This window comes from Macrotis lagotis, chromosome 1, assembly GCF_037893015.1.
Source record: "Macrotis lagotis isolate mMagLag1 chromosome 1, bilby.v1.9.chrom.fasta, whole genome shotgun sequence".
NCBI classification, from domain to species: domain Eukaryota; kingdom Metazoa; phylum Chordata; class Mammalia; order Peramelemorphia; family Peramelidae; genus Macrotis; species Macrotis lagotis.
The window spans coordinates 648,176,960-648,189,281 of NC_133658.1; the positions used below are offsets into that span (position 1 = coordinate 648,176,960).

The 12,322-nt window shown below is 37.1% G+C and overlaps 1 protein-coding gene across 1 annotated transcript in view; it reads right to left on the reverse strand.

Moving 5' to 3' along the window:
• The window catches only part of CLMP (CXADR like cell adhesion molecule), a 122,819-nt gene that overhangs the window by 33,695 nt on the left and 76,802 nt on the right, over nucleotides 1-12,322 (reverse strand). The window contains exon 2 of the mRNA XM_074215313.1: nucleotides 2,352-2,509. Coding sequence (XP_074071414.1) covers nucleotides 2,352-2,509 — 158 coding nt within the window. The remainder of the gene's footprint in view (nucleotides 1-2,351; nucleotides 2,510-12,322) is intronic.

Here is a 12,322-nt window from a genome sequence, read left to right on the forward strand (position 1 = left end):
TTTTTTTTTTTTGTGAGACAGTAGGACAAGAGCCTAAGAATAGATGGAACAGATTAACTTTCTGGTTGTTGCTTCTTTGTAAACAGTAGAAATCTGCATTAATACAGATAGAATCAAATGTCTTTCAGGTGACAATAATGGAAAACTTATTTGAAAAGAGTGAATAGAGGAGTGGGAATTGTCCAGAGAATCAAAATCCTTTGGTCTTCCTCTCCCAGAGTGTGTGAAATGTTCCAGTTTCTTTCTCTAAAAAATGGAGAAAACCATATCTGTCTTCTGATAGATATTAGGCCTCAGAAAGGGAAAAAGAGTCACTGTGAAATTCAGTTGGGTTACCTCCCTCTTGAAGCCTGGATTTCAAATAGGTCTATTCTGAGCCTCAGCCTAGACCTCAGCCACAGCACTATCCTTGGCTTTCTTTGTAAATTGAGCTGCTAATGTTTCTGTTCTCTTAAATGCAGATACTGGAGGTCCAGTTTGGCTTAAATTGATTCTTATTGGCTTATTGGTTAATGCTGAGTAGTTACTTTTAGAGCATAAATTATTTCCTAGGCTCTAGATAGTCCCTTGTCCCTACACTCCAAATGATTTTTTGCTTTGCTAAGGGTTTGGAAAACACCAAACATTGATTTTATCCAGTTGGATTTTTGTAAAAGGTAAAGAGGCTTCCAATCTGCTTTGTGCAAAACTGACAGACATCTCCGCATTGGCCAGGAAATTTGGACAAATGACTTAAAGGACACAGAACAGAAATATATGTGTGTATGCATGCATGCATGTATATACTATGTAACAACAGACATAAGTCATCGGACATGGCAACCTCTATTTTACATATTTACAGTGTTGCATACAATACATCTATACTCATATAGATGCACACATATTCATATGTGCAAATACATGTATATTATATAGTCAGAGTAGATATTTGTTTTGCATCTTTGCATTTGACTGCATCTTTACAACAAAAGATTTTGTTTTTGATTTTGTTTTTTTTTAGTTCTCAATGTGGGGAGAGAGGAGATGGAGATGGTGAAAAGGATAGAAGCTGGATTTTTGCTGATTGAAAAAGAAAATCTAATTTAAAAAATGCTTCATGGTTAAGCTTACTGTTTAGGGGAAGGAGAGGTTCCAGAAAGTGACACATTATGGGAGGCAGGGTTCCAGTGATGAAAGGATAGACTCAGGGTCATAAACTGATGGTATTCAGGAAATTTAAATTCCATTTTGTAAGACCAAGATACACATAACTGATATGGATATTTCTTTTAGTTTAAAGCTTCTCATTTTCTCCTTTGTGAATAGCCTCTTTGGTTTCTGGTATAAAAACCTAGAAAAAAAGCAGTTGCCAAGACTCCTGAGAGAGATGTGACTCATTGAGGAAGGGAAGACATTTAGGCTGGGAAGAGAAGGCTTGGGGGTGGGAGACAAGGCAGTAATTTTAGATTATCTGAAGGGCTGTCACAAGAATGAGGGATTAGGCTTGTTCTGTTTGACACCAGAAGGCAGATCAGAACAATGAATGGAAATTGCAGAAAGGCAGACAATCATTGGAAGGAAAGATATTTTAAGAATCAGGACTATCCAAAAAATGGAATGAGCTGTCTCACAAGGTAACAGGTTCCTCATCAGTAGAAGTATTTAATAGACAGCGGATTGACCACATGTTGGAGATTGTCATGAGAGGAATCTTGGTCAGATACAGGTTGAACTAGAGGATCTTTCAGATCTTTCAGCTCTGAGATTCTGCAAACTATTTTTTTTTACATCCCCAAACAAAATTGATGGGTCAACATAGTCCTTAATATCCCAAATAATAATAGCTAAAATGCATAAAACACTTTAAAATTTGCAAAGTATTTTTGCATATTATCTCATTGATCTCACAACATCCTGTAAGGCTCCAGGAGTCTTTATTATCTCCATTTTTATAGATGAGGAAACAGAGCCTGAGAGAATTTAAGTGGCTTGCTCTTGGTCAAATGGTAAATGTCTGAAGCAGGATTCAAACTAAGGTCTTTCTGACTCCAAGCCTATCTAATGTGCAACATAGCTGCTCCCAATACAAAATTCCAGATGTTGACATAAACATATTATTGATTTTTTTGTCTACTTCTGTAGCTGTTTTATACATAGTATTCTTGTACCCATCTACATCATTAGTCTGTCTAATCTTGTAAATTCCTAAGGGACAAGAACAATGGCTGTATTAATCACCCTGTCCCATGCCAAGTATCAATAAGTGCCACTAAAGTCTTTGGCACCATGATGGAGGAAAAAGAAAGAAAAGGAAAAGAATTCAGGCAAATGGTGGCTCCTGTTGATAATATCAACTTTAAAAAGCTTACCACTTTTTGATTTCCATCAGGTTCTGTTAGCAGCCACTCAATATCCAGGGTGTCTCTTTCTGGGAGCCCCAGCTGATGATGACAAGGCAAAGTGACCTTTTCTTCAGCCACTTTTTTGATTTCCATATGACTCCCCCATGTTCCAACATAACAAGAAACTGAAAAGAGAGAAATCTTGTCAGTAATGGAAAAATAGATGGTGACAAGATGAGGATGGGTGAGCAGGATCCTGGATTTTTTCAAGTAGAGGGACTGGATGGCTACTCGGTAAGGATGGATTCCTGTATCACTTTGGGAGGTGGGAACACTTAGAGACCTCTCTTCTAATTCTATGGTTGTTTTCTGGACTCAAGAAATAAAGGGAGGAGTTCTAGTTTCAAATTCTAATTGATGCTAACTAGCTATCAAGATATTTAGCTTCATAAAAGAGAAAGAAAATCCTTCCTTCTATTTTTTCCTTTTTACCTCCCTTCCATTTTCTTTTCTTCCTTTGTTCCTGCCTTCCTTCTCTTTCCATCCCTTCTTTCCTTTGTTCCTTCCTCCCTCTCTCCCCCTTCTTCTCGTCCCTATCATGAGACTCAAAGGCAATAACAGTTAGATGTGAAAACACCTGGAAAAAATAAATTACTATACAAATATAAAACTTTATTATTATCCACCAGAGTGGACTGATTTGAATTCACTAGTTGTTCTCAACCCTTTTTCCTGCCTGACAATTTTCTTCGTTTTGTGTATAAAACCTCCACCCCCAATCATTCTCACCATTTTTATTGCCATGGCAACATGAGATGTTGGAGGGTCATTTAGCAGATGAACAGCCTCTACCCAGAGTTCCTCGGGTTCTAGTGTCAGCTCCCCTAGGCAAGTGCACATTCTTGTTGCGATATTCAGCAGCCATAGCTGCTGCTAGAAAAGAAACCCCCCTCCTCCAATCTCTTATTAATTCAAGGAAGAACTGTATTGGCTCAGTTTTAACAAAGAGGCTGCCCTGAGGGAGAAGGGAAGCTGATTCTCCTAGCTCCTTAAACCCAGTAGAATGAACTGTTCCTCCTAGCTCTGCTGGCAGTCATCTTTGATGCCACGCCATCCGTAGGACAAAGGATCAGCCAGGAGTCTTTGGTCATGCAAATCCTTTAACAAGGGACCTGGGTACATGTGATATTCTGCTCCATCCCCACGCATGCTCCATGTGTGTGTCTCCTAAGTAACCAGAGTGGCTTAAAATGTATGCTTTGTCTTTCTACTGGCTTTATTCTCTGGGTGCTTACAGACCCCACTACCAACTGTGTAAATTGAATCATCATCCTAATGGGGACAGGTGTGCACAAGGAAATCAAGGGCGAATGGTCCCAACATCATATTCTTATAGACATAGACTCTTAAGTTAGAATGAAATTGAATCATCTGGACATCTTATTGTACAGATGATAGAAACTGAGGTGCTTATAAAAGACAGCATAATATAATAAAAATAGTACTATAATTTCCAACCTTAAATTATTCCCTTTTATAAGTTTCTGTTATCTAGTGAATCTATCAGATGTCCTACATACACGCCATTCTATATTCCACTTCATGCCTCTTATCTCCATGCCTTTGCAGATGTGGTCCCTTTTCTTTTTGAATGTAAATCCTTCTCATCTCTAGCCTCCCTTAATTCCAGTTCTGTATTCCTTTACCTTAAACCTTTCTTGATCTTCCCAGTCTTCATGCTTTTTTCATTTAGAAATTATTTGCGTATGCTTTCTTTTCACTTGCTTATATACAAGAAGTATATAGTAATTTATATTTATGTAAATATACTCATATATAGAATATACATTCCCAAATAATATAAACTCCTTATAAATAATGCAAAATGTATATAGAGATGTTATAATTATATAGTTATATGTAAATATAAACATATATGTGTATATAAGTAAATATACCTATGCAAATATTCTATTAGAAAATAAATTTTACTTATTTTCTTTTATGTACACATTTTTTCAGTATTCTGAACAATATGTTAAACCTTTAACATGCCTAAAAATGAAATAAAAATATATACATCTTTTGTTGCTACCACCTCTACTTGGGGAAAGCTTTCTTAGGTCATTCGTTTTATTTTCTGATTTGACTTTCCTCCTCTAGGAAAAAAAACAAAACTTAAACAAAGCAATGTCCCTTGGAACTAGGATGTGATAGTTTCTTCAGAGTAAGAACAAACCAGAGAAATCCCAGGACCCCAGACTATGAAGTTTAGGCCAATTCAATTTTGTTCAACAGTTCATTTTTTCTGGAAAGTCACCAAAAAACCCAAACCAAAATAATAAAAAACAAAACAAAACAAAATGCCCTGCAAATACTGTTGCATCTGGTCTTTATTCTCTGTGTGACCATGGGCAATTCACTTACCCTTGTTAGTTCTCAGTCTCCCCATTTATAAAATCATGGGGTTGGACTAGATGGCACTAAGATTTCTATGACCCTACAGTTCATAGACCATCAGGCAAATGACTCCTTGGAAAATGTCTCATCTTGTTTCTTCTTTTGTGCAAGAAACACAAACCTCAACCATCAGTCTTCCTTCTTTTTTCAAGGTATGTACATAGATGGCTGAAAGACCTGGTCCAAACAGGGCCAAGTCATTTGTATATCCCAGGCAAGGTTTGATCGTGGCATCCCCCTAGATTTGAAAATTTTCATCCTCTTTGTTTATGCATGCAGTTCCTTAACCCACCGAAGTAGTGACTATTGTCTTTTTTCTTGTGTAACACATGTTTGAAACAGCATGGATTTTTTCTTCTCAAATCTCCTGAATATTTTAAATTCCAGACAAGGATGGGATTCATGTGACTAAGAGCTGAATTGCTTGCTTATGCTTTTCAATATAAAGATAATTGCTTAAAATTGTTCAATGTCGGGTTACACCCATCCATTTAAAATGTAAAGCTGACTAAAGTCAGGGGTCAATTTTTCACCTTTTAGTTAGTATATCCCTTCCTAGTACTCACTATTATGATACACATACTTCTGGATACTCAATGCTCAATATTTGGCAATGATCAGTTGATATAATAAAATACCAGACATGATTTGTTGGACAAACTGTGTTCTGTTCCTTTATTTCTTCCAACAATAACAAAATTACTTAAAATTAAAAAAATTATATGACTTTTTCTTAACAATTCAAAATGTGATGAAACTGTTTCAAATCAGCTCTAGGTGATTCTCTAAGTCTCAGTTTCTTTATCTGTATCATAAAAGGAGTAGGTCTAGATGAAGTCTAAGCTCCGTGATGTATGATCCTCATTAGAATTTTACAGATAAGGAAATAGGACCCATTCACCAGATCCCACAAAATGGAATGCTTTCTCTGTTTTTACTCCTGAAATGTACTACTTTTCTTTTTTTATATAAACAGTATTTTTTTTAAATTACATGTAAAGATAGTTTTTAACATCCATTTTATTTAAGATTCTGAGTTCCAACTTTTCCTCTCTTCCTTCCCTCCCCATAACTATCCCAAAGATGGCAAGCAATCTGATGATATGGGTATTATATGATGTACTGCTTTTTAAAAATGAAACTAGGATCTCCAATGTGCACCATGGAAACAATGTAAAGACTGACAAATTGTCTTCTGTGGGGGGTGGGGGGAGAGAAGTAAGATTGGGGGGAAAATTGTAAAACTCAAAATAAATAAAATCTTTTAAAAAAAATGAAACTAGGATCTCAAAGAAAATGATATAATATGCATAGTAACTGCTCCACAAATAGTAAATGAATGGAAAAAAGTTCATCTCCAGTCCACTAGAGGGAATCACAGGCTTGATTATCCACAACTGTAATATCTCACACACACACACACACACACACACACACACATACACACACACACACACACACACACACACACACACACACACACACACACACACACACACACACACTGTGTCCTCTGTCTGTCTGCCTGTCTCATGTTTAAGGAAAACCCAGGATAGTCACCAAACGTTTTTGGAAGAAGTGGTTTTCCCCCTCCCTAGCTATTCCACTTACTGTAGGTTCTTTGTCTAAAGAATTCATTTTCATTAAGATGAAACTTTGGAGATAATCTAGTCCAGCCCCTTCACTTTATGGATGGAGAAATTGAGAATCTGAATCCAGATCCTCTGAGTTCAGAATCCTTATTATTCCTACTGCAGAAGTAAACTGGGTGTCGGAGGAATAAACTCATTTTCTCCAAATCGTATAGGTAGGTAGTGAGACTGGAAGACCAGGGCAATAGACAGGGTCAGGACTTTGTGCAGTTAGTCCTTGGGGAGGGGGAAGTGGGGGACAGCTAGGTGGACCAGTTCCAGTGTCAGGAAGACCTGGCTTCAGTCTGGTCTCCTCCTAGCTGTGTGACCCTGGTCAAGTCACTTAACTCTGTTTACCTTAATCTACTGAAGAAGGAAATGACAAACTACTTCGGTATCTTTGCCAGGTCCCTGGGGTCACAAAGAGTCAGACAACTACCTTGAACTTTGGTGTTCTAACTCCCCTCTGGTTTCCAACCCTAACCATGGCTTAATGGTCAGTTGTCAGTTCTGTAACCTTGGAGAAGCTTTCCAGAAAGAAATGAAATGACAGGCCTGTACAAAAGAAAAAGGCCTCATTCTGAATTTTAATAGGAGATTCTTTGAAGATGAAAAGCTTTCCAGTTTCAAAGAAATGAACTGAATGAAAGAATTACAGGTGCTAACAAGCAACCTAAAAATATTTTTGATCTAGGAGATGGAGGGGGAAGAATTGTGCTCATTAGGTGGGTTCTGAATGTGAGGCAAGCATATTGCAAAATGCAGACACTCCTACTGTCATCATAATGGTTAACATATGGAATGTTTACGGTTACACAGAATTTCTAAATAGAGTATCATCTAATGCTCTAAACAAACCTGTGGTGAATTGTATGAGAGCTAGTGTTTCCTTTCTGCAGAGGTAGCAAGGAGAGGCTAATGTGCTCTCTAGAGGTTACCAGATGAGTAGGCATCAGAGCAGAAATTCCAGTCTGATTCTGAAATCAAGGTCCTACCATACCCTGCAGCCCTTCTCACACACCTGAAATCCCTTCCTTCCACTTAAACAGTTAATAAATGTCTATTAAATTAGAGGCATGGGGCTAGATAATGAGGATGCAACAATGTAATAATCTGAGACAGATTCTGCCCTTCATCCCCTCGGCCTCCAATAAAATATAGTGGGAGGGATAAGTCTCCACACAAATACCTGTACTTGGCAACAAAAAGAGAAGCGTAAAAAGGAGTCCTGGGTAAATGCTATTGGCTAGTTTGGAGGATATGCATGTGAAAGAAATGTGGGCTGGAGATAGTTTGGCAGGATTTTGAATTTCAACATAAGAATTCATACTTTATTTGTCAGGGAAGGAAAAGGCAATGTCTTTTGATTTAGAGGAGTGATTTAATTCAGAGTGATTTTTGCAAGAAGGGTAATGATTGGAGAAGGGGGAAAATGGAAGCAGGAAGACCATTTTGAAAACTAAGACACTTGTCCAATTGGTGGCAGAAACATTGCAACAAGATCAGGAAAACTGGAAAAGGTATGTGTGGGCTGTAGGGTGGTGGAGAGGGGGAAGATCTACAAGATGTTGAGAGATTGGCACTTAGCAGCTGATTAGAAAAATCACAATCATCAAATATTTTCTGAACATTAACAGGCTTGATACCTGGGGTCTTAGAGTTAAAGCACACTATTGCCTGGCTCGGGTACCTTTATAATTCAGCGTTGAAACAAGAGACAAAGATTCACAATATTCACTAAAATATAATATGTAAAATTATATGTATATATATATAAATATTAAATATGTAAATATAATAATATATAAAAGAAGTCTAGGAAGAGACCAGTTGTAAAGAGAGTAACCCCCAAATTAGGACTGATGTCTAAAAGACCTTAAACAACCCAGTTTGATTCTTTTAAATAAAATGAGAAGTTATGTTTGTGTTAGCATTGAAATATAAGACACTTGACTGATAATCAGTGGTAGCTGAGCAAGTTATTTACCTTTATTGGACCTATTAGGGTGGCTGGATAATGCAAGGGCTAAAGCTAAGGGCCTGGTCAGGAAGACTCATCTTTCTGAGGTCAAATCTAGCCTAGCTGAGTGACCCTAGCTAAGTCACTTAACCCTGGTTGGCAATTCAATTTCTCATTTATAAAATGAGCTGGAGAAGCTGTCAACTGGGGTCTCAAAGAGTCAGACACAATTAAAATAACAACTAAAAAGTGAATAATAATAATAATAATAGGTAGCATTTATTAAGTGCTTTATATTTTACAAATCACCTTATGTAATACCTCATTTTACCCTCACAATAACCCTAGGAGTTGAGTGCTATTATTATCTTCCTTTTGCACATAATATTAGTTAACATTTCTATAATGCTTACCCTCTGCCAGGCATTATACAATTTTTATTTCATTTGATCCTTACAACAAGCCTGGAAAGTCAGTACTATTCTTATCCCCCCTTTTACAGATGAGGAAACGCAGGCAAATAGAGGTCAAGTAACTTGCCCAGGGTCAGACAGCTAATAAATGTCTAAGACTGAATTTTAACTCAGATTTTCTTGACTCTAGGTCAAGTGTTTTTAATCCACTGAACCTCCGAGCTACCTCTATAAAATGGAGATAATAATTTTAGTATTTAGTTCATAGAATTGTTGTGAGGATTAAATGAGATCTTGTGAAGTGCTTTGCAAAATTTAAAGTGACCTACATAAATGTTATTTTATATATTATAAATTAGCTATTATTATTGTTCTTATTAATTGATCACTGTTCCCATTAATGTATTCCTCTTGCAGCTCATGTGTAATATTTTGTAATGAGGTTATATCCTGACACTAGACAGTAAATTTGAAATGCCTCTAATTTTTTGATCAGATTCTTTTTTAAATGATCTGGAAAATTAAAGAATTGTCATAACTCACTCAAGGGTTACAGTATTTCTCAATTGTCAGCTTATGGTGAGAGGGTCTCAGGATAAATTTAAAATATCAGAAATGTAAAGGACTTCAGAAGTCATCTAGCCTCAACTGTTTATTTACAAATGGGGAAACTAGGGACCATAGAGGTGAAGATTGCCCACCATAATGCACACCAAGTTAAATGAAGATCAAGGACTAATCCCCAAGGCTTCTGACACCCAGATTCAGGGCTTTTTCTTGTAGGCCACTAGGTCACTCTGACTCCTATGCAGACATCACCCTATCTTTAATATTAGTCATAACCTATAACCCAGAAAACTGTGCATATTGGGATTTACTGAGGTGATTTGGAGATTTAATCATGGAAGACTTCCTAGGAGAAGAATATACTGTTGGAATGGAAAAGATGGCAGGAATTAGGTCCTGCTAGGTGGCGTAGTGGATAAAGCACCAGCCCTGGAGTCAGGAGTACCTGGGTTCAAATACGGTCTCAGACACTTAATAATTACCTAGCCCTGTGGTCTTAGGCAAGCCACTTAACCCCATTGCCTTGCAAAAACCTAAAAAAAAAAAAAGATGGCAGGAAAGCTTATAGTGAAATTAAGGCAGGAAGAAAAAGAGTGGTGAAGGGAGGCAACCCAAGGAAAGATGATTTTCATGACACAAGGAGGTTTGCAGAAATAAGTGTCCCCTTGGAACCCCATCTAGGGTTTTCTTGGCAGATAGCAGTGATTTACCATTCCCTTCTCCAGCTTATTTTACAGATGAGGAAACTGAGGCAAATGGTTAAATAAATTGCTCAGGGTCACACAGTAAGAATCTGAGATGGATTTGAATTTAGGATGATGAGTCTTTCTATTTCCCAGCTGGAGAGCTCTATCCGTTGTGCCACCTAACAGCCCCTTAAAGGGCAGTAGGTGACTTACCCAGGGTCACATAGTAGCAGGTGTCTGAGGTTAAATTTGAACTCAGGTCTTTCTGACTCCCAAGTTCAGCGCTGTATCCACCATGTCACCTAGCTGCCTTAACTTCAGTTTGACTTAATCCACCAGAGGAGGACCTGGCAAACGCTCCAGGATCTTTACCAAGAAAACCCATTGGACATGCTGTTGTCTATGGGGTCACAAAGAGTCAGACTAAATGACTGAACTATAACAACACCTGAAGTCCTTACACCTCATAAGGTCCTGAGAAGCTTAATTGAATTGACAAATGTAAAGTGCTTTGTAAGCAGTAAAACACTAAATATAAGGCATTTTTAATGTTATGGAAGTTATTTGTTAATTAATTTACTGAACAAGTATTTATTTATTGACTGTCTACTGTCTGCTGGGTGCTAGAGGAAGGAGGGGAATGGTGGGTAAATACAAAGATGGCAATTCAATTTCTTTACAACAATTTATTAACAGTTTATTGAGTGTCAGTGTGCAAACCACTGCTCTATTTTCAGGGAATACAAAGATAAAAATGAAAAATGTTCTCTGTTCTCAAGGAGTAAGGGCAAATGCTAAATTCAAATTATGTCTGATCTACATATCAGCGGTGGGACCCTGAACAAGTCTCTTGACGTCTCTGAATCTCAGTTTTGCCATCTCTAAAATGAGAACTGAACTCTATGGCCTCCAATTTTTCCAATTTCACATAAAGGCAAATTTAAAAAAAATTTTTTTTTTACAAGGCAATGGGGTTAAGTGGCTTGCCCTAGGCCACACAGCTTAAATGTCTGAGGCTGGATTTGAATTCAGGTCCTCCTGAAGGCAAATTTTAACATTAATTTTTTTTATAAGATTTTTGAGTCCCAGATTTTTCTCCTTCCTTCCTTCTCCTCCCTAGGCCAAGAAGCAATTTGATAGAGGACAAATCTATCTAAAAATATGCTCTAAAATTTATCAAATTCACTAGTCTACTTTTATTTGAAAATCTTGACAGTACATGCTCATCTCCAGCCCAGTGATGCATTTCCTATCTGCCACAGTTCCTCAGAGACCTCTGACAGTGGCTCAACCATCCAACTCATAAATTCTTTTTTGCATTCCAGGATATAGTTAGGATAGGCCTGCTGACTTGAAGCCTTTGAGGTACTTTTATGCTTTTTATAATCTCTTTACTGATAATAATTTCAATTTCCTGTTTACATGTTTCTTCTTTACTTCTTAATCTGAAAATCACTCTCTAAAGCACAGAAAATAGAACTGAAATGTTACTGTTATTGCGTGGTTCTGTCTTGTCCTAGACATTAATTCTCTTCTTATCCTCTTCAGGTAGTATTCCTATCCATTCCATGTTTTCTGTCTAGCCTTCAAGATAGCTAAAAAAGTCTATTTTTTTATTGGTTTTGGCTCATACAAAGCATTAACTTTCTGAAGATGATATATATATATAAATCTCTCTCTCTCTCTCTCTCTCTATATATATATATATATAATATATATTTGTTAGACTATTCCCCTTTTCATATTCACCCCCCATATTGTTATTTGATCTTTGCTTTTATTGCTGGTACTTTTTTTTTTTGTTTTGGGGTTTTTTTTTAGGCAAGGCAATGAAGTCAAGTGACTTTTCAAGGTCACATATCTAGGTAGTTATTACATGTCTGAGGCTGGATTTGAACTCAGGTCCTCCTGACTCCAGGGTTGGTCTTCTGTCCACTGTGCCACCTAGCTGCCCCTCAGCTTTCCTTTTAATCCTGTTTGCATTGGTTTGTTTGTGCAAAAGCTTTTTAATTTAATATAATTCAAAATGATCTATTTTACATTCTGTAATGCTCTTTATTTCTTGTTTGGTCATGAATTCTCCCCTTTTCCATAGATCTGACAGGTAGACTATAGCTTGCTCTTCTAATTTGTTTATGCTGTTACCTTTTATGTTAACATCATATGCCCATTTTGACCTTATCTTGATATGTGGTATGAAATGTTAATCTGTACCTAGTTTGTGTCCTAGGGTTTCCAGTTTTCCCCAGTAGTTTTTTTTTTCAAATGGTGAGTTATTATC